Here is a 22,482-nt window from a genome sequence, read left to right as displayed (position 1 = left end):
CATGCTCCATTTTAGGTTGGTAAGAGCTATGATTAATCATTATAATAGTGTAATTATGAGGGAATTTTTAATATTTATGAATTATAGAAGGGATATATTTCACGAAGGAGAGCCAAGGATGTCCCAACGTCACATGAAATTGATCCAATGTAGGAATAATAACAAAGACAATATCTAAGCACTTAGTACCAACCTTAACAAGAAGAGTAATAGAACGTATCGTAGGAAAAGAAAAACCATCATATATATTAACCATAACATCAGATTTATCATATGTTACTTTATGCAATTGTTGAGTAAAATGATTTTCTTTAGTAATCACATTCAACATACATACTAGATCAATGAGCATCCTGCGTAAGAGTTTATCTTTGATATTCACAGTAATATATAATGGGCCATCAAGTGCAACAATACTCTCACTACTTGATTAAAAGTAATGCATAGGTCCTTTGTAGGTTTAGGTTTTTTAATGAGGTTTACAATATTATTTCATTATACACCAAGGTCATAATGGGAGAAAGCAAGTGACTCAGACTCATCAACATTGGTAGAATGAGAAGGAAATGAGTTTGTGAGTATTTGGAGGTTTTCATTAGGAGGAGCTACAAACTTATTCCCTTTGTCATTGACACCATCTATGAATATTTTATTGTTATCAATAAAGTCTTGAATCTTATTCCTCACTTGGTAGATGATGATATTGACAAAAAGCTTTAGGATCATTGGAATCTAGCAATGGTTTAGAATAGTAAATTGATTCAATGGGAGGAATTTGCAATGTAGTATCATCCATAAACCTCAACGTTATACTATGCAAAGACTCAAAAAGAGGAGTTAATTCTTTTGTAAAGTATTTTGATAAAGTGGCCACACCTGGTGTCGTGGCTACCACTTGATTGTTTATGTTGTCAATTTATCTTGCTGAACCCTTTGTTGTGTTTGAACTTCATAACCTATTGTTGAACACTCTCATTGTTATCAACTAGAGACATTGTAGAAGATGATTCAAATTGACTCACCTAAAGTTGATAATTATGAACTGCTGCAGACAATTGCGTAAAAGAAGTAAACTCAAAAAATAGAAGCTTACCTCTAATATAATTTTGTAAATTAGCAATAAAAATTATCTGAACATCATGATCACACACAAGATAAGTAATTTATGAATGAAAATGTTTATATCTACCAATAAAATCAGTCACTTTTTCTTCAACTCCTTGCTTACAATGAATCAAATCAGTCAAAGTAATCTTAGGACCAATGCTATTTTGAATTTTTTGAATGAAAGCATTATCCAATTGTTGAAAATAAGTAATGGAATATGGAAACAAAGAAAAATTCCTTTACAAGGCTTTATCTCTAAAGGTCCGAGTAAATAGTTTTTCCATGAGTCTTTGATCATGAGAAAAATCACTACACAAGGTTTGAAATGTCTTCACATGAGTCAAGGGGTCACCTTTTCCATTGTATAACTCCAATTGAGGAGTTTCCAAGTGCTTAGGAGGAATTGCATGAACAATCTCATCATATAGTGGACTCACTACATCAAATGTGGGAAAATTGAATTTGGATTGAGTTAAATAAGCTAATTGGTATTGTAAGGATGAAATAGCTTGAGTTAGGTTATTAATAGTTGTTTCGATGGATGGATTTGAATTGGAAATATTGGATTGTGATGTAGGAGTAACATTATTGTAAGCAGGTAGCAGTTGAGAATAAGTAGGGAGAGCATTATTGTATGTTGGCATGGGAGATGGTTATAAAATAAATAGAAGACTCATAGAAAGAGGTACGTAAGAATATTGATTAATAGGTTTTCCCCCATGATGAACATGTGTAGGATTAACATTTTGTGTGGAAGTAGTCATGATAGAAGATGTAAATGTAGGTACATTGGACAAGGATGTAGGCATAGGAATGGAATGGTTAACTTGGCTATTGGGTTGAGAGTAACCACTTGAACTTCACAAATTTTGATTGGCATAATATTAGGATCAATAATATGAGAAAGGCCACACAACAAATCCACACCTAACTTATCATTTTGCACCATTCTTTTCAATTCTTCAATCAAGGGGATTGCCTCACTATCTAGGTATTTTTGACCCATCCATTGTTTAAGATTTTCAAATTTATTATCAATCTTCTCTAATTGGTCAATAGTAACCCTAGTTAGTGATTCATCCTCATCATGAGAGGTATAAGGTGAATCGTGATATGTGATGTGATTTGTTCCAAGCACCAACATTCACATGAAAAATGTTAGTCAACTGAGGCTCCATATCCTTAGTGTTTAAACCTTGGGAAGTCCTGAGTCTATAACTTCTTTTCGTGCTAGAATATTATATGTAGGAATAAGGGTAACAAAAATCATGTAGAAAGAGGAAAAATTGAATGCAAAGATTTGAAACAATGATTAAACAATGCAATTCCTTTGTAAAATGATTGATTAATCGATGAATTAAACAATGCAAATTATGATGTTGAATATTAGATGTCTCTAAATCTGACCATAATACCTCATAAGAATCAGATCTAAAAAATGCAATTGAGAAAATATGCAGGCCACAAGTCAAATTTAGAAGAATAAATTAGGGTTTTTATGAATTCAACCACTAAATTTATGTAATTCAATTGCATACATGACCTATGAGTGTAAACATGAATATTTAAGTGCATACAAATTAGATTTCAGATAATAAATAAGAAATAAGCATGAAAGAAGACGGGTTCACCAAAATGTGTTGGTGCTCAGGCAAAATTAGGGTTTCACCAATTAAGATAATAAAACCGCTAATCTTACCTAATAGACCAATATATTAGAAGAGAGGTAAATCCAATAGATCTAGCCACAATTTAGTTAGGAAAAGGACTAATATACCAACTATGTTTACTTATTTGTTCGCCTCCCCCTTTTTGAGTTGAATTTGGATGTAAATTGTGAAGTTCAGGGCTAAGTAATTGATAATTGAAATAAAATAGTAATAATAAAATGGTACAAATTTCAGATAGAGCCATGGACGGAGATCTGAGCAGAAGAAGAGGATCAAAACCTGTTGTTGGAAATTAAGGCAAAATTGTCGGGGTCATGGTGGTAGGTCGCCCTTGTCTTGTGACTCTTTGACGGGCAAGTGGGATCTTTTCTGGATTAGGAAGACACACTAGATCTACTGTCAGATTATTGGGAAAATTATTAGGACTGTGGTGGTAGGTCACCCTGGTCCTTCGCTTTTCACTCCTTCAAAATTTGAACTTGTTCGTCATCTTCAATTTTGCCAGAATCTTCAATCATAGCTCCCGATTCAATTTCTTACACACAAAAAGAGAGGAAAAGGGGTTGTGGATACGGGTTTTCTTTGGGTCAATCCCCGGTTTAGGAATTAACCTTGAAATTGAAATGATAATTGTAAAGGAAATAGAATTGAATTTCAATAAGATGCTTTCCTTTTGAGGGAAAGGCTAGATCTGAAATTGATTGCTTATAATTTAAGTGTATACCTTGATGAAGCTTGCTTGAATCCTTACACAAGGGTTTTAGGGTGTCATGTGGAATGCCTTCGTAGAATTTTTACCATGGATGCCATCTTGAAGGCTTGAACCTGACTAAAATTCTTCTTTGTTGCTTGATGGGTGCTTGATTGCTTGCTCACTTGAATTGAATTTCAAAATCTTAAGGTTCTTAGACATCATAGCCTTCAAATTAGAGGGGTAGGTCTCCTTTTATACTTAAGCATCAAAAAATTATTTGAACTTTTGGAGAAGGCTGATATAGGACCTAAATTCCAGCTCCCTTGATGTGACCATTGTGAGGACCAAATTTGGGTCTTGATTGAGAGGAAAAGGTACTTTGATGCCATGACCCTGAGCTGAGAATTGTTACTTGGATAAGTTTTAGAAACTTGAATACGGGATGTTGGATTTTGTCAAGTATATCAAGAAATTGATATGCATTGACTACATCAATCATATGGAGTTTTTACATATTTGGTGCAAGTTTTCTCTTAGGTAGTTCTCAAGTCAAGCTTTGTATAACAACTTTCAAATCAAATTGCAATATACATGATTAGTGTGTGTTATTACAATTTCCTTGGTGATGTATGTTCAATTTATTATGAATGAAATAATAAAGGATTTTTGAATCATAAATCCTAAAATAGAGTACAATAACATAAAATTAAATATATGGCTTATATGATTATGGAATAATTATGTTTGATTTATATGGTGCTAGTCTAGTTAATTTTCTTGTTCAAAAGCTTGGAATGAATCAATTCAGAATTGAAAAATAATATTTATTTTACTAATTTTATTTATTTATTTATTTGCATATTAAAGAAAAGTGATAATGGAGCTATACTCCATAGACATAATTATTGTAAATTTAGCATTAAAAAATAAGCAGCTCTTTTCTTGCAAGATGTTTCACATCAATTTCCCCGCTCCTTTTTGAACCCAACCATTTTTTAATTTACAATTGTAATATTTGTAGACATCTGATGCATAAATGTTTTTGTTTTGGTAATTTAATAGCTGCCAAGGGGCAACACCCATTATATTAATATGAAAAAACCCTTGACATCCATTTTCCAATAACACTATTTGTTATCATCTCTAGAAGTTCCATCCCAACCCTATCCTAGAATAGACAATAATCCATTGTGAGTCACATAAGGTGGATGCAGCTAAACCTATACAAACTTATCCCTACCTATTCTCCACCTGGACAATCTTGAGTGATGATAACGGAAAACACTATCCATATCTACCATATTGATCTCCATTGCCCAAAATTGGAGACATATTCTAACCTATATTATATTTGTCACCTTAGAAAAAATGCTAATAGAATACATCCTATACATTCATGCATATTAGTAATAACAAAAAAAAGAGAATTGAAGTATAAATAGAGAAAATTCACATACCGGTGCTAGTCCTCCTCATCTATACTTATCTTTTTGGTTGCTAGAACCTTTGTCACTACTAGACACTCTGAGCCATAAGAGGTTGGTTTGGTGGTGTCTAGTGGTTTGTAATATTCTAAACCTTTGTCACCTTTGCTAGAACCTTTTCATATGATATTGGCATTTCTTCTATGTCTTGTTTGTCATTCTCCTATCATTCCTTGCCTTGCATAAAGAGCTCTAAGTTCAAGTCATTAACCTCCTCTTCATTTTCCTCCAACAAGACTTCATCTCTCATATACTCATTCACCCATCCTTTCCCTAAGAAATCCATAATCCTAGCTAGACATTGCAAAAAAGTAATGCTTCGGTAAATTTTATTCCATCGTCCTTTTGGTAGTTCCAGTTCCAAGGTTTGGACTAGTAGAAACTTCATCACTTCCCCACCTTGGCCCCTCGACATATAATAATTCTACAATAAAGGATGTTAGTATTAACTAGCGACTGAGAGGGGGGGGGTGAATCAGTCAAAATAATTTATACACAATTCAAACATCAAACTGACCGGTCTGCAACTATCCTTCCAAATTAACTTAAACATTGCATAAATCATGAAAGCAAAGAACATCAAAGAAAAGAGTTTTTCATGCACAAATAAGCATCACATAACACTAGAAATTATACGTGGAAACCCTCGGTTAGAGGGAGAAAACCATGGTGGGGATAACCCACAATCTCTTTTATTGCAGTGAAAAAGAGTGCCCTGTTAAGAGCTTACAACCAGTTCTTTCTGAGAACATCACCTTGTTAGAAGTGACTGGTATCTGGTTAAGAATGCCTCAGAACCTGTTAAAGTTCACTTTGCTAGAGGATTTTACAACTTCATATCTAAAGTGACTCGGTTAAGAGATTTTACATAAAGAACCGGTTAAGGTTCAACCTGTTAAGGGATTTACAATGCTGCAATTGTTAGAAGGAAACAAAGATGATTGATCTGTCTGATGACACTACCTCTGTCTCATAGATCCACTTTGCATGCTTTGTTCTTTTGATCGGTGTCGGCTTCACCGATTCATACCTCTAGTTGTTGTACTCTATTCTACTCCCCCTGTTTACATTCACACAAATCTTTTTCAGGCACCAACTTTCCCTCCAAAAATCAAATTCAAAAATCTGTTATCACACCTCAAATTACTCTCCAAAAATCATTCCAGGAATATTAGCCAAGATAGCCGGTCATGCCGATAAGCTCGCCGGTTGAAAAGGGAAGACTTCCAGTTCAACTGGATGTTATCTGGATGTTTCAAAGTTTATCGGTTGAGACTCCTATATTGTCGATTGTCGCCTATGTACCAGTCTAATTCTGCCTAACCGGTTACCTCCTATATACCGGTCTACTCACTACTTAGCTGGTTACCTCCTGTATACCAGTCCACTCACTTCTTAGCCAGTTAACCCCTATATACTGATCTAGTCACTGCTTAGCCGGTTAACCCCTGTATACCAGTCTAGTCACTGCTTAGCCAATTAACCCCTATATATCGGTCTACTCACTATTGATAGGAATAAGGACTCTTGTTCTTCACCGGTTACCTTTACTCCTTTACCAATGAACTGTGGAGACTTAGAAGTTGATGTTTCCAACAATGACAACCATTTCATCGGTCATATAAAATGCATCATAATGCCAACAAAGGAACAATAAAAATGCCATCTACATTGTCTAGGGCAACATCAATTTGTCCCACAAAGCTACTTTTGAAGAGCATTTGACACATCTTCTTTGCTATGACCTACGTCACCCTTATATACAACAACATTGTGAAGAGCATTATCGCAATGCCAGTGTTAACTCTATGACAATGATAGGCCATGAAAAAATCTGGTCTCAACACCACCTTGACAACATGATGAACCAGAGGGCGCCACATTGATAAAATGATCACCATCCTCTTATTTGTTACTTCCCCAAAAACTGACATTTGTCTCTTGGTCAATTCAAGCGGAAGCATCATGTCCATTTCCTATTGTGTTATCTACTCAAAGTGGCAATTCCAAATGAGTCTTGCATCGCCACCTAGGTCTTTATCTTCTCGCTTGCCTTCTAGCATCATCATTGTTTTCTAGGCACGCTTAGTTAATAATATATTGGCCAAAAACCACCAAACCACCCTCTTATGATGGAATTTATCTTGATGAATCCTTTCACACACCTCAATTTATGATCTGTTAATAATATTTGCTAGTTCATCACTAACTCAAAACATGGTATAACACACATTGGTCATCCCATCATTCTAAATTCTCTCTCACCTTTTTTTGACAACGTGTGTCCTTATACTGACAGTCTCTTATTTACATACCCTCCTTATGCCTTGATTTGATGGTGTTGTCCATTCAAGATTTCTCTTGGTGATGTATGTTCTTTGGCCATCCCCCGTCCTTCATCCATCCTCCTAATATGCCATGCTCAAATACCAACTTCACTTCTATATGATTATTCTTCGTGGGAAGTATTACTTCATATCTTGAATGATTTTGTAGATTTAGGGCACATATAATAATTATTATTCTACCTTATTCCCATGTCACCCCTACCTAGGTGTGATTTCCTTCTCCCTCTTTGTTGCCAATTTGGCTAGTTTGTCTGTTACATCATTACCCACCCTCTAAACATGTAATATTTTCATCTCTCCAATGCTAGTTATTTCCTCCTTGATCGGTCTTAGCCAATGAGAAAGTTGCCAATTAGGTCCGTAGTTTTGTCTAATAGCATTAACACTGATTAGTGAATCCCTCTCCAAGTGAATTTGTTTGACTTTCAAATTCATCGCCATTTACAACTCGGTATATGTCGCTCTAAATTTTATAATATTATAGGCTATCTCTTAGTTGTATTATGATTTCTACAAGAAAATTCTTGAACTAGTCTCCAGCCACACATCAAATTCTGCTTGGCCTTGAATTTCCTTTAGAATCTCTATCAAAGTTTATTTTTATCCATTCAGTCTTAGGGGCAACCCATTGAACTCCTTCTCTAGGGTTTATAGGAAGATAAATCCTTTAGAGCCCCATTAACAGGGGTTAAGCTAGGTAGAATGCAAATGCCTCACTTCACATCCCCATGAGTTAATCAAGATACAAGATCTTGGGGGCTTCTAAATGATTTACATGGTAGAGAGTAACCCTGCAAGGTTTGAAGCTTGGTTGTAGGCACTACAAGCAAGAAGCCCCACCATTTCACCATAGGGTCACCCCTACCTAAATAAAAAATGTTGTAACAAGAAGAATCATTCTAACTCTATTCACCCACTGTTTCCTAATACATGGTAATTCGCCATAGCTATGGAAAATTAAGACATAAATAGAAAATGACATGTTGCTCTAACAATTACACTAAAAATCCTTCCTAGAGGAAAGAGTAATAGACATTGCCATTCCATTTAATGACTTTCTCCTTGCAAAAAACTAACATGTCAAAGGAAACAATGAAAGGCTCCCTATAAATCAATGCGTAATAATCTCCCACAATTATGAAATATTTAAAATTGATTGGAAATATATGTAAAACTAATGCTTTTTCATGCAAAGTGGCCTAAATTTGCTATATGTCAAAATAACATAAGAAATAACTTAATGTATCCCCAATAAAATGCCTAATCAAGCATACTAAATGTTGAATATCACTAACAACTAATTGCACTACTGAGTACCTCTCCACATTAATTGCTATTTTTTCTTACGATTTCTAAATGAACTACTGGTATAGTCTCTACATTAATTTCAAAAGCAACTACTATTAAATAATTTGAAAAGAGGAATAACCCAGAATAATTAGTGAAAATTAATAGAAATAAAATTGCTAATACAAATGATACAAGATCAAAACAAGAATACAAAGTTAGACTCTAAGAGAGAACTGCAAATGCTAAAGAAGAAAATTAGTATTTGGAGAATGCAAGAGAAAAATATGCTAAAAATAATTACAATACAATAGAATGGAATACCATGATTATCTAGGAGTGAGTATATATAGAAAATGAGAGAGGGGAGAAGTGAAAAATACAAACAATCAGAAGAGACCACCATAAAGCCTAAAATAAGCAAGTGTAAGTCCCATGGAAGATGTTGACACCTTGCACTCACTTACACTAATAATCACTTTATTAATCTTAAGCAAGCTTAATTAAAAGTGTAGGATAAACCTAGGAATAGGAAAATAAATAACCAACTAGGAAATAAAAATCTACATTAACATCCCCCCTTAAGCGTAGCTTAGGTGGGTGAAAATATTATGGGTCTCAGAAAATGAGACCATATAAGCTACCCATGCACAATAATTTTTTCCCAGAGAGAAGAAGCCCCCACCCCACCACTTGACAAAAGAGAAGGAACACCCCTCGAAAGAGAGATACTAAAGAGGGCTGCAAAGCCACATAAAAATGGACACCTATCGCACCCCTATCTCACCCCATCAAAGCTCGTAAATAAAGGAACTTTCTCTTAATGGAGGGTTTGGTGAAGATATCTACAATTTAATAAGATTTTAGACAATACTTGAGATCAATGATATTCTCATGAATTAGATCCAAAATATATTGCATGTGAATCTCAATGTGTTTGGTCCTCTAATGATAGATCAGATTGTGAGAGATCTTTATGCCTCTCTAGTTGTACCAAAAAATGATTGTAGACTTCTAGAAAGAAATGCCAAACCAAGTAAGAATGTTCTGAAGCCAAATAGCCTTAATAGTAGCATTATTAGATTCTCGATACTCAACCTCTGTAGATGAAAGAGAAATTCCAGATTGCTTCTCCACATTACTAGAATCACAATTAATACTCAAGATCATCGACTTTTATGGTTTATGTGCTAAACCTTGAGACATAGAGGCATCCAAATCCCAAAAAATATCAATCCATGAGCGATCATCCTCATGTTTATCCTCCCAAGAAACTTCATCATGAGATTCTCTTGTTGCTAGGGGCTTAGTATTAGCATTATCCAATTTTAATGGTGTGAATCCCAACCCTTTGTTTCTTTTATTCTTAGTTACAAGTTGGGGTTGAAGAGGTTCCATAATACCTTGTTTTCTATAGTGAAATGGGACCACAACCATCATATCCCATGTGTTCCATATGTGAAACCTTTACCATATCTCTCCACAGGTAGTTTGACCTAAGGTTTTTCTTTCTCTAGATGTTCCTCTTCATCTTTGTATAACCATTTAAAGAGGTCTTTATCTTCCATCTCTCCCCATTTAGTAAATGTAGTTAGCTTCTACTTGATCATAGTTTTTGATACTTGTCAAGATACTTGTGCTTTGTCATAGTTTTGAGGGGAGCATTAATTATCTAATGTACATTGATTGTTGTATGCTATAATCCCCCATCCCTGGTTCTTTGATAGTAGCCTTGATCTCAATTTGGCTGGATTTAGAGACCTAGAGGGTTTTGAAAGTGTCTCTGGATCAATGTAGAAAGTGAAAGGGACAACCTCTTGATTGTTGGGTATGGTTGTTTTAGGTTTTGCCCTGATGTTGTTGCAATAAATATAAGGGTTCAAATCATCAAGAATAGTAACCTCGACCCCACTGTGTGGAAACATTATGCATTGATGTAAAGTGGAAACCATGACTTGCATGGCATGAATCTAGGGAAGGCCTAGGAGGAGATTCTATGTGAGATTAAGTTTTAGAACCTAGAAAACCACATCTTTCACAACTGGCCCAACTCTACTGAAAAATGTGATATACCCCTTAGATGAACGCTTATCATCATCATAGGATTTTATCATAATCCCCTTCTTGGAATCCATAACCCCTTTAGAGAACCCCAATGCTATAATCAATTTTAAGGTACACATGTTAAGACCCTTTCCTCCATCCATCAAGACCTATTTTGTTTAGTGTTTGTGGATGAAGGCTTCAATGTGCAGTGGTGCATTAGGACCTTGTTGTGTGGATACACCATCATGCTTGGTGAATGCTAGGGAATGAGGCGAAGAAATGTGTCCCACCATGGCTTGAAATCGGTCTATATTAAGGTCAATAGGAATAGAGATCTCTTTTAAATCTTTATCAATGATGGCCTTGTGAGAGGCGATATGTGCAAAAGATCAAGAATAGATATGTGGGCAGGTGTTTTTTCTAGCTGGTTGATTAAAAATAGCCATGAACTTAAATGATACCATAAGATCATCACCATTATTGTACCTTTACTCAAATCTTATTAAACTACGACTCTAGGTCTCACATGCATATTAACCATGCCCTTAAAATAATAGATGACTTTTGTACATATCTCCATCAAATTCAAAACTTTAACAACACTTGTAAACATGTATCAAGAAGTAAAATGTCTAAATCCAAATCTATCATCACATAGGTATCATAAAAATATGCACTCGCACAAAATTTTTACCATCCAATTCATCTAGATGGTCACATAATCACACCCTAAATCCTAAGCTCCTACAAGCGCTCAAAAGAGTACAATCCTCTCACCACTTATCCAAGTGAAAATGTAGTATGTAGTACACTGCATGTATGCTTTGTATCACCTATTCAAAATAAGAAACTTAATTTTGTATGTGAAATGCATAAGCTATTAACTAAATTTCAAAGCAATATCAATTTCATGACACTAAATTTAGACAAAAATAAAAAATTGCCAACAAAAAATATACAATGGGTGAAGTTTATGCTCATAATAAAAAAATACTCTATTATACTTAAAAGAGGGGCCAAGATACCTTTTGTACATCTAACATTAGCATTCAATGCTATCACTAACATCAATGGGGATGCCTAGGTAGTGTAGTGGTAGCAATGACACTTTGTTGATTGTGCACAATCATCTATCTAGTGGTGGTGGTGGTGGATCCCTAAATAGGTTTTATCATATTTATATTTAAATCTTTTTTAGTAGCCCATAGGGGCTACACTTGGCCCCACACAACCAAGGGCTTGAGATTGGGGGATATTCTTTACCAATCAAGGTTTGATTAAGAGCTTACTAGGGTCTAGCCAAGGTTGATATCCTCATACTACGCCTACAATTTACCAATTGATACTAAAAATTCACGTAAGGTACAAGGGCCTATAAATCCCCACCCCCAATAATCTTTTTAATATTTAATTAATTTTTTTCCATAATGTCATATGATAGTAAGGAGGGAAGGGGCATTTTTCACTTACATGCTATATTGGTCAAAATAGGTCAAATTTTATTTCATTTTTAACCTCTCACACCTTTTAGATCCATGCAAAACACACACAAAATATCTAATCAATGTTACATACAAATTTACAAGTGGACTCCAATAAATATTTAATGAGGCTAAAAACATCTCATAAATAAGCACCATGAGTAAACATTTATTTTACACAATTAAAATAATTATTTCTTGTATAAGGTGTACAATGCCCTTTTCCTAAGAGGAGGTTCTCCATTTTATGGTCTTTTAATTTGTAATTTTATTATTTCTAGTCAATAATATGTTACATTTGATATTGGGCTTTTTGCCATCTTATATGGTGATAAATTATTGGAAAAACTTGTGGATGCTATATATAATAAGTTTTAGATTGAAAGAAAGAAATCAAAGAGGTGAGGGAAGAAGCAAAGAGGTAGAAAGGAAGCAGAGTGAAATTGTGAGGTTCGAGAAGAGATTGTGAGTAGAGAATAGGGCGCATGATGTGGATTGCAATCTTGAGGGAGATAGTAATGTGGTATAGTGGAGAAATTTAGAGTAGCATGTGTAATTCCAAGCTTACTTTATAGTGTATTCCATGAACATTTGAATTGTCATCGTATGTGTAATGAAATAGTTATGTCCCAGCATGTAAGAGGGCTTATTGCAAGAAAGTCAAAAGTTGTAATCTTGGTGATAATCAAGCAAGATTAAATAAATGAGAATGTGTTGTCTTTTCAATGGGATCTATGTGGTATATGTGTGCATTTTGATGTTAGGATGCATGGTCGGACAACCCTTCATTATACAGTCCACCCACAATTGCATTAGCTTCTCTACTTTCGTAGATCTTTCTTATCTTATGGCCCCCTTTGGGTCCTCCTCACTCCTTGTGGACAAAGCTAGAGCACAGAAGGTGAACAAGCTATCAAATTTCTGATTCAATGTGTCAAGCCAGTTGAAGTTACAAATGAAGGATTTGGTTTAAGTATAGCTATTGAAGATGACATGACCAACTTTCTTCACATTACAAATTATTACTCTATTTTCTTTCATTTAATGAGCAATGCAGGCAACTTAAGAAGTATATCATTATCTTTTAATTTCTTAAACAGAGTCTTGAAAAATAATTGAAATGTTGGAATTAAAAATAAATTACATAACGATATCAAGATACATTATAGTATGTTTAACTATGAAAAATAATAAATGTTAATCCTTATTTTTTTTAATAAATAATTATCTACTATACAATGTTTAATGTTGACAAATTTAAATATTTGAATCTTCATATAAAAATATCAAATATCAAATATCTTAATATTAAATATCATAAAAATCACAACAAAATAATAAATCTTTTTATACAATTTGTAAACTAATTTAAATCCATATAATGTTAAATAATACTCAATCAACAAATAAACTTGATAAAAATATATCCTAACTTTAAAAAAATAAAATTAGAATACCACACAACACCGTGAGCTTTCTAATAGACCTCCCAACTTAGTCATTGAAACCCGATAAGTTTCGCATATTCACTAACTTCTCTGCATTACTCCCAAGTCCTATCGAAATTTAAATCTGAAGGTTACCAAATTCTATCAATCAATTCTACTGGTGACTGGATTGTTTTAGAAACTATCTTCTTCATAATTCACAAAGTTGTGTGGCGTCTAATATAAATGAGTTACTGTTTTTTACCCTGTACACATAAAATTATAAATAAATGTGAAGGCAAATCTGTAAAGGGCATCAATTTCAAAGCCAGAGTCCCAAGCAAATTGGCAGAGGACAACGTTTACCCGCTGTTGTGAATATTCTACAATACTCTCGAACTTACTCACTTACATAGGAAAAGCATGTACAAGCTTTAATGCAATTGGATTTCAAAATAAGGCGCTCTTTGGCTCGATTTCAAATAATTATTTCACGGGAATTACAGTGCAGATAACGTACAAATTTAATTCGAGTCAGGAATCCTCGAATAGGAAGCAAGTTTGACCAGCCTTCGAAATTCAAGACATTGATCTCTGAAATCTTTCTTTCTCCAATTAAATTCACCTGCATAAAAATGATCCGTAGAAAGGAAATTACATCTGCAAATTCACGAATTAAATTCACCCGCTTAAAATTTCTCACTAGAAGGGAATTTAGATATGAAAATCAAATTCAGCTGATTAAAAATGCTTACTAAAAGAGAATTTAGATCATAATGAATTTGATTTCCTTCTTAAAAATGTTCATTAAAAGGGAAATTAGATCAGTAAATTTATTATTCAAATTTAAATCTTCAAATTCAAAATTTAAATTTAGATCTGCAAATTCAAGATTTAAAATTACCTGCTTAAAATAGCTCACTAAAAGAAAATTTAGATCTGCAAATTCGTGACTTAAATTTACCTGTTTAAAAGTGCTCACAAAAAACGAATTTAGATCTGCAAATTCATGGATTATATTCGCCTGCTTAAAAATGCTCATTAGAGAAGAATTTAGATCTGCAAATGACGAAGAGAAACCGACAGCAAAATGTAATTAGAAGTGATGGACTGCCTGTAATTAGTTTAAGCTTCTCAGGTGGTCTTTGTGGCGCCATAACTTCTTTGAAATAAATTGATATAAAAATGAGGCATTAAAAACAAGGTAACGAGGTTCTTTAAAGCTTCACGTAATAAGTGAGAATCCATTGCACACGTGAGCTTATTTAAAGCACAGACCAATTTAATGATGCTGCAGAACAAACCTGAGAAATGAGATTTCATGTGAGTCTTCCACCAATCCACATTAAATTCTAGAACGTTTTCTCCCTCAATAAAGCAGGCAGAGATCTTTCCTATTCTTCGTCCGCTTTCTTCGTTGATTTAAACTAGCTTTACACCTCGATACTCTTTATTTCGTGAGCTGCTCATATTCAAAGCAGAAGGAAAAAAATATGAAGACGAAAATCGCAATCTTTTTTCTTGTTCTCTTTCTTCCGTTTGCAGCTGCCAATACTCTCATCCCTGCTGGTCCTGGTAAAACATTAGCATTTATATGATTTTTTACAGTTTATATCATTTGAGTTAGCATGATTTTCAAAATTTTGACCCTGAGGCGAATGAGTTAGTACGCGTTTGAAAATATCTGTGTTAAGTTTTTCTTATAATCAGATTTCAATCACACTCATGATGATCTTCATCACGATGAGGAAAAGAAGAGTTGATAGTTATTTTACAATAACTGTCTAAAGTTGTTTCAATTTCATTTCAAAATAACTTAAATTCCTTCAATTTATATTTAGTTTCATAGATTTCATAGAAATTTCAAACTGTCTGATGTTTTTTCCCCTGTATTTACAGAAAATAGAGCCAAAGACTCTGAAAACGAAGGAGGTACTCCAAAAAATAACATTAATTATGAGGTTGCAGGGTCAACCATACCAGACTGCAGCCATGCTTGTGGATCATGCTTGCCTTGTACACGAGTTACAGTAAGCTTCAAATGCACCATTGCAGAATCATGTCCCATTGCTTATCGCTGCATGTGCAAGGGCAAGGTTTTCCCTGTTCCTTCCTTACGTCCGAGGCCTTAAATTTCTTCGTGTATTCAACCAGATTCAACTTGTGTTGTATCATAGCATGTAGCCAAATTTTGTATTGCACACACGACTTATTAGTGTAGCTTTTGTTTTTTCGTTTTTGGGGCAAGCTTTATACATGGTAGCAAACCTTGTCTTTGTATTTTGTTTCTTCCCATCACCAATTGCAGGTTAAAATATTTTTTAAACTGGAAGGGTTTCAAAGACTATGAATGGACATATTTTTTATCTATTTGTGTTAGAATATTTTATTTATTTCCGTTGGATCCTTAAACATAATCTATTTTAGAATAATATTCTATATTTCTATTTCTGCTTTCATCTTCCGTTTTAAAATTTAGGAAACCATTTACCTACCTTCAAGAAATTCTATATTATTTTCTAAAATTGTAATTAGGAACAATAACTGATTTCTTTCATACATTCACTCAGATCAAATTAAAATTTACAATATATAAATTTTTGACTATAGATTATTAAGAATTTAAATTATGACAATAAGTAGAATTTATAATATGAAAACAATTTATAATTAGAATATATTTGTGTGATTAATTTAAAATGAGAACATCCTCACAATAAATAGATGGTTCCAAAACTCCAATATATATATCATATATGACATATATGACATCTTAATGATTCTAAATGGATCAATTAATAACTATATTGTTGTCTTAGAAATTTTTGGTTTTTCCTGTTTTTTTGTCACACAATTTTAGGTAACTAGCTGACACAAATAGACTCAAATATTGTATATATCTTTGTTCATGTTTCAAGGATTATTGTTGTCATTCTAAAGCTATATACCAGCTTGTTAATGTTGAGGTTTTTAGTTTAGATTGGAGTTTTATCATATCTACACAAATATTTATACAAATTATTTGTGTTTTTTTGTTTAGTAGTTGGTGTATGGTAAAATTTAAGAACCTTTTTTCAGAAGATTGTTTTACAAATAAAAAATTCAGATATATTTTATATTTATTAAGAATATTTATCTACAAGACAACAAAAAATCTTTGCAATTTACAATCATAAATTTTCTTTTTATGAACTCAATATTTTGCAAAAACAACAAGAAATATAATATATATAATTTTACCAAAAAATTAATTTCTTAAAAATTTTAATAATATGATTGAAAAAAATTCAGGAACAAGAAATTTATAAGATAAATAGATTTTTTTTGTAACTCTAAATTTCAGATATTTTCCTCCAAAGTTCAAGAAATTTATAAGGTAAATAGATTAAGTAAACTCTAAGAGAATATTTTTTTCCAGAGTTCAAGCAGTTTATATGATAAATAGATTTTCTTTTATAACTCTAAATTTTAGATAAACTGTAAGAGAATATTTTCCTCCAGAGTTCTAGCAGGGTTGTGTTTTTTTCAGTAAATTGCAAGGATAGTGATATTGCTGTGTACTTTCATCCTTAACTCGATATCGCTATTCAAGGGACAAGATTGTTGCAGCAAGTTAAAATTTGTTACAAGTGTGAGGAAAGGAATTTTTTAACCACTGAAAATTGTATTCTTGGTAAAAGTTGCTATTTCTATAGAAATTTTTTTAACCATTGTGTGATTGTTATGATTGAAATAAAATTATACAAAGTAAGAATTATTTTTAGGTGTAAGATGTAAAAGTTGAAATAAAATTATACAAATTAAGAATTGTTTTCATGTAAAAGATGTAAAAATTTCTTCTGATTGGCGTGAAACAAGAAGGATTTTATCACAGTTGTAAGATGTGATTGAATGAAAATTTGGTGATTTAAAAGTGTATGATTTGGTGACAGTTTAGTGATAGTTTGCAGGCTGTTTGTGGACTTGTTTAAGATTTTTTAGATCAAGGAAAGAACAGTCAGACCAAAAGATTCTTTGGAACTAATTAGATTTGTTATAATTTGTATGAATGGACATTATTATTCTGTGTTTTTTAGAATTATCTGTCATTTATTTTTAATGCAGTGAAAGAGAAAAGAAGAGGAAAACAAAATTGCTGCATTATTATGAAGTTTTAGAAAGGAAAATCCAAACGTAGTTATCTTGTTTGTAGCCTGTCATTGCAATTTTATTTTTTTTACAAGTGTTTTTAAGAACATTTAATGAGATTGGAAATTGTGTGATAGTGGCAAATCACATGGAATTAAGGGCTTTTTTAATTCAATTTTTCTCTTTTTAACTTTCTTTCTGAAGGGATTTTTGTTTCATTTGAGTTGGGAGAAGATAGAACTTCCTATCTTATTTGTTGATGCAACAACACCTGTCAATTGGAGATGAAAAGGCCATTGTCAGAAGCTTTGAAGAGGTGTTTATGACGAAAATACACTTTGTTGCAATTTAATTAATATGCCAAAATCAATCAAGTGGACAATGAGCATAGAAAGCTATCTATTTTTTATTGGATAAAGAAAGGTAAATGAAGCATCGAACAATTCGAACAGGGAAGTGAAATGTTTTAATATGAAGCCAATGTCACAACTCTTGTTTGCGATCTAAAAATGTATGGACATACCTTAGAAGAATACCTTGTTGGATACCAAGGCATTCAATTATTGTATGGACAGAACAACACCCAACTTAAATGGTGTGGGGGCAGGCTTGCAATCAAGCGTGCCAAATCTCTGGAGCATGTCAAGAGCATACTTCAGTTGAAATATGAAAATCCCATCCGAAGATTGAACAACTATAGACCAAGAAAATAGTGCAGAAGAACAAGATTTGTCATCTCAAACTGCTCCATCAAATCTCTCTGAACACTTTGAATCATAGAGGATGAGCTACCTGTAATAATGAGATCATCAACATATAGTACAAGAATCAAAAGATCACCCTCTAGACGTTGAATGTATACTGTGGGATCAGAATGACAACGACTGAAGTGAGAGGAGAGCAAAAAAGAGTCCATCTTCTCATACCAAGCTCGACGAGCTTGTTTGAGACCATATAATGAACGCCTAAGTCTAGAAACCAAACAAGTGTCTTGCACAAACCCCTAAGGCTACTCCATATAGATCTCCTCATGCAGGTCTCCATGCAAGAAAATACTCTTCACATCCATTTGAAAAGTTGGCCATCCCTGTAAAGCTGCTAATGATAGTACAAAGTGAATGGAATTCATCTTAGCAATAGGAGCAAAGGTCTCAGAGTAATCAATACCCTCAACCAGAGAAAAACCCTTCACAACAAGACATGCTTTTTACTTATCTATCCAACCATCTGCATCATACTTGGTATGGTACACCGACTTGCACCAAACCAACTTTCTTCCCTTAGGAAGAGAACAAATATCCCAAGTATGATTCTTCATCAAAGAAGAATACTCCTCATCCATAGCCCTATCCCACTCAGGCTCGTCTTTTGCCTTTGAAAACCTCTAAGGACCATCTGAAATAGCATGAATCAAGATAATAGCACCTGAAGTATGTGATCGTGTACAATGGGTATTTGAAGGGTCACTTGCCATAGATCCAGCTGCCTCTACATTAAAGCAGGCCCACTTGGGCAAATGCGGTGGATCTGGTGGTGGTGGGGGTTGTGGATCAACATCTGCATCATCCTCAAGAGATGAAGAGGGAGGAGTAGGTAGTGAGGGAGAAGCTGGTGAAGGAGAATCTGCTGGAGGAAAGAGCTCATCAAACTGAACATCTCATCGAAACAAGACCTCTCTGGAATCAAGATCAAACAACCTGTACGCCTTAACATCCTCACAGTAGCCAACAAATATGAGTGGTCGACTCTTCCTCTCCATGGCTTTCCTCTGAGCATCATGAATAAATGCAAAAGCCTCATAGCCAAATACTCAGAATGTAAAAACATCGAGATTGACATGGGTCCAAGCCTCCTTAGGAGTCATATGTAGTAATTCCTTATGAGACATCTGATTCTAAATATAATTGGCACAATTGACTGCCTCATCCCAAAAAGAAGAATCCATAGACCGTGACTGAATCATACAATTGGCCATCTCCCGTAAAGTCTTGTTCTTTCTCTCAGCAACACCATTCTACTGAGGGGTATAGGGTATTGTAAAAATGATGCTGCAAACCATGCTCGGTGCAAAAATATCTAAAGGCCTGATTCACATACTCCCCCTCGTTATATGTGTGTATCCGCCTAATAGAAAGTCCAGACTGATTCTCCAGAAATGTCTTAAAGATTCAGAATGAATCAAAGACATCAAATTTATACTTAAGAAAGCACACCGATGTACATTTGGAGAAGTCATCAATAAATGTGAGCACATATCCAGCCCCTAAAAAAGGAGTCAGAAATGACATGAGGTCACCGTGTACAAACTCCAAGGGAGCCATAACACGTGGAGCTCTACTCATAGGAAAAGAATCTCGGTGATGTTTTCCAATTACCCAACCTCGACAAACACAATTAGTACAAGAAATTTGTGGGAGCCCAATCACTAGTGCCTGTGTAATCATCTGTTGTAGATATCTATAATTGACATGGCCAAAACGCTCATGCCAAAGTCTTCTCATCACGTCTACATGTGCTATAAGAGATGAACCTATACCATCTATCGTGTAAAGGCCATCAAATCTGTAGTGGGATGTTGGATCAACACTCCCAATAGCGACAATCGAATCAGGATCCTGAAGGTCTTGAATAACTACATCATGTGGTAAGAAATCAACTGTCTTGCCAGTGCCAGAGTGGTAAATCTGATAGATGGAAAGGAGGTTTGTTGAAATATCAGGAACAACAAGGACTTCCTAAGACAACCACCATCTAAAGGAACAAGACCTAAACCCATAATGGAAAGTTGTGTAGAGTCACCAACTGCAATCTGTGAAGTGTCACAATGGAAAAGTGTAGTGACAAATTCCTAAGTGTGTGTCATTTGGTGAGAAGTACCAGAATCTAAGATCCAAATGGATCTTGAAAGAAATGCTCGTGCAGAAAGAGCATGACCTTTCCTTGTGGGTGTGGAAGGTGTCTGAGGTGAGGTGATGTGATACTGCTACATAGCCTCCTTTAAAGCCTCTAATCGTTTCCAACACTTGGAAATTAGATGTCCTTCCTTGCCATAGAAACTGCAAGCATCACCTGATTTCTTCTTAGTCTTGGAGAAAGTCTCACCAGACTTAGAAGAATTACCCTACTTAGGGTTGGATTGTGGTTTTGAAGTAAACTTTGATGGTGACTTGGAGAAACTCTCACTGCTTGCCGAGTGTGCCTTCGGCTTTGGTTTTTGCTTCTTCTTCCCTTGAGATGGCTGAGATACCAATGCTTGGTTCTTATAACGTGAGAGAACATCCAACTGTGTGAGGTGGGACTGCTCTCATGTCAATTGATCACAAAATACCTCAAATGTAGGCATGGTAAATCGTGTACCCAAAGCATCCATGGTGGACTAGAAGGTAGAAGAGAATATCTAAAAGGAACCTCAAAGCTTAGATAGAATCAGGTATATACACTCGGTATCTATTTTGGTCTTACCACAACCTTGTAACAATGATTGAAGGGATTTGAATTTCATCAAGAAATCCTCAATAGATGGAAAAGAATCAGGCTCTAAGGTGATTAAATCTACCTCAATTTGAATTGCCCTGAATTGATTAATAGTGCCAAAAAGATCATGAAACTTAGTCCATATAGCCTGAGGAGTTGTGCAACCCTCTAGGTGAAAAATAAGACTATATGTAACATGTAAAGATATCAAACTCATTGCCTCATCTATTATGTTCTTGTATTGTAGAACCTCAAAGGGGCATGTCAATAGAGGTTGAACCTCATCCAAATAGGACCATAACCCCTTAGACATGAGAAGTCTAGTCATATGTGCTTTCTAGGTATGATAATTGTGTGGAGTAAGATGATCACATGAAGAGGTATCCACCATGATGTTTATGATTTTGAAATGTGTTTAAAGAGAGAGGATTCTGATTTCTAATATGATAATATAGAAAGCAAGAAAATACACCCCCCACAACACAAAAACCAAACCCTAGTATAATTTTGAAAGCTGAAAAGTGTGAAAAAAAAAAAATTCTAACTACTCTCTATGTACTTGATGAATTTTTTGATGAAATAAGTGGTAGATTTAGAAAAAGCATTCCAACACCTTTCCAATGCCTATTCATTTGTAAAAATCAGAGTCCATATGCAAAAGATATGCCCCCGGAAGCACAAAAAAGAAGTTCGGACTTTGACTAGCAATAAATGTAGCAAAATAGAAAAATCTATTAAAAAATACCTCCAAAAATGGATCCATCTCATAAAGAGCTTTCCGACAATATATGGTTTATCGAAAAACACCTCCATTTTCTCAAGTTAGACCGAAACAACCAACCCCCTGTAGAAAAAAAGCCTTGGAAATTTTTTTTCCTCCCTTGGTGGTTGGGTGGTGGCTCCTTTGTGGAGCAATCAGCGGAGGTAGCATGGAGGGGTGGAGCGGTAGAGCACAAGTTGTGGGTTGGGAGGTAGCTGTGGAGCAGGGAGTGGAGGTGTGGCTGGCGGTTGTCAAAACTGCTAGCGGCTTATGCTTGGTTGTTGTCGGTAGTGTGCTGACCACTGCAGTTTGTGTGGTTAGTGTAACTGTCACAAGCCTGTAAACGGTTTGTATAATCGGTGCACGGTTGGTAGTGTAGCAACCACTAACGATTTAACAAAAACATCAATAAATTTTTATTTTTTTTATTATTTAAAAAAAATAAAATCACCCTACACTTTTGTACGGAGGGTCGTACGACCCAGAAAACTTTTTTTTTTGCCTCTGATGTTGAAATAGGTCAAATTACATATCAAAATTCATGGAATTGGCCTCTTGAATCCAACCATGAGGTCC

General features: G+C 34.5%; 1 protein-coding gene across 1 annotated transcript; it reads left to right on the top strand.

Annotated features, from left to right (window-relative positions):
• The first annotated feature begins 14,628 nt into the window (after window positions 1-14,628).
• On the top strand, window positions 14,629-15,914 carry LOC131028982 (protein EPIDERMAL PATTERNING FACTOR 2). Its single transcript, XM_057959357.2, has 2 exons — window positions 14,629-15,119; window positions 15,444-15,914. The coding sequence occupies exons 1-2, from the start codon at window positions 15,038-15,040 to the stop codon at window positions 15,674-15,676; spliced, it is 315 nt and encodes a 104-aa protein (XP_057815340.2). The 5' UTR covers window positions 14,629-15,037; the 3' UTR covers window positions 15,677-15,914.
• The last annotated feature ends 6,568 nt before the right edge of the window (window positions 15,915-22,482 follow it).

Source organism: Cryptomeria japonica, chromosome 10 (assembly GCF_030272615.1).
Source record: "Cryptomeria japonica chromosome 10, Sugi_1.0, whole genome shotgun sequence".
Taxonomy (NCBI): Eukaryota; Viridiplantae; Streptophyta; class Pinopsida; order Cupressales; family Cupressaceae; genus Cryptomeria; species Cryptomeria japonica.
The sequence above is the reverse complement of the archived record's forward strand: the minus strand, read 5'-3'. Positions and strand labels throughout refer to the sequence as shown.

Bases quoted from the DNA above. Each gene is read 5' to 3' on its own strand.
- LOC131028982 (XM_057959357.2), top strand. From the start codon at position 15,038: ATGAAGACGAAAATCGCAATCTTTTTTCTTGTTCTCTTTCTTCCGTTT. The intron at 15,120-15,443 runs GTAAAACATTAG...CTGTATTTACAG, and splicing joins TCTCATCCCTGCTGGTCCTG to AAAATAGAGCCAAAGACTCT.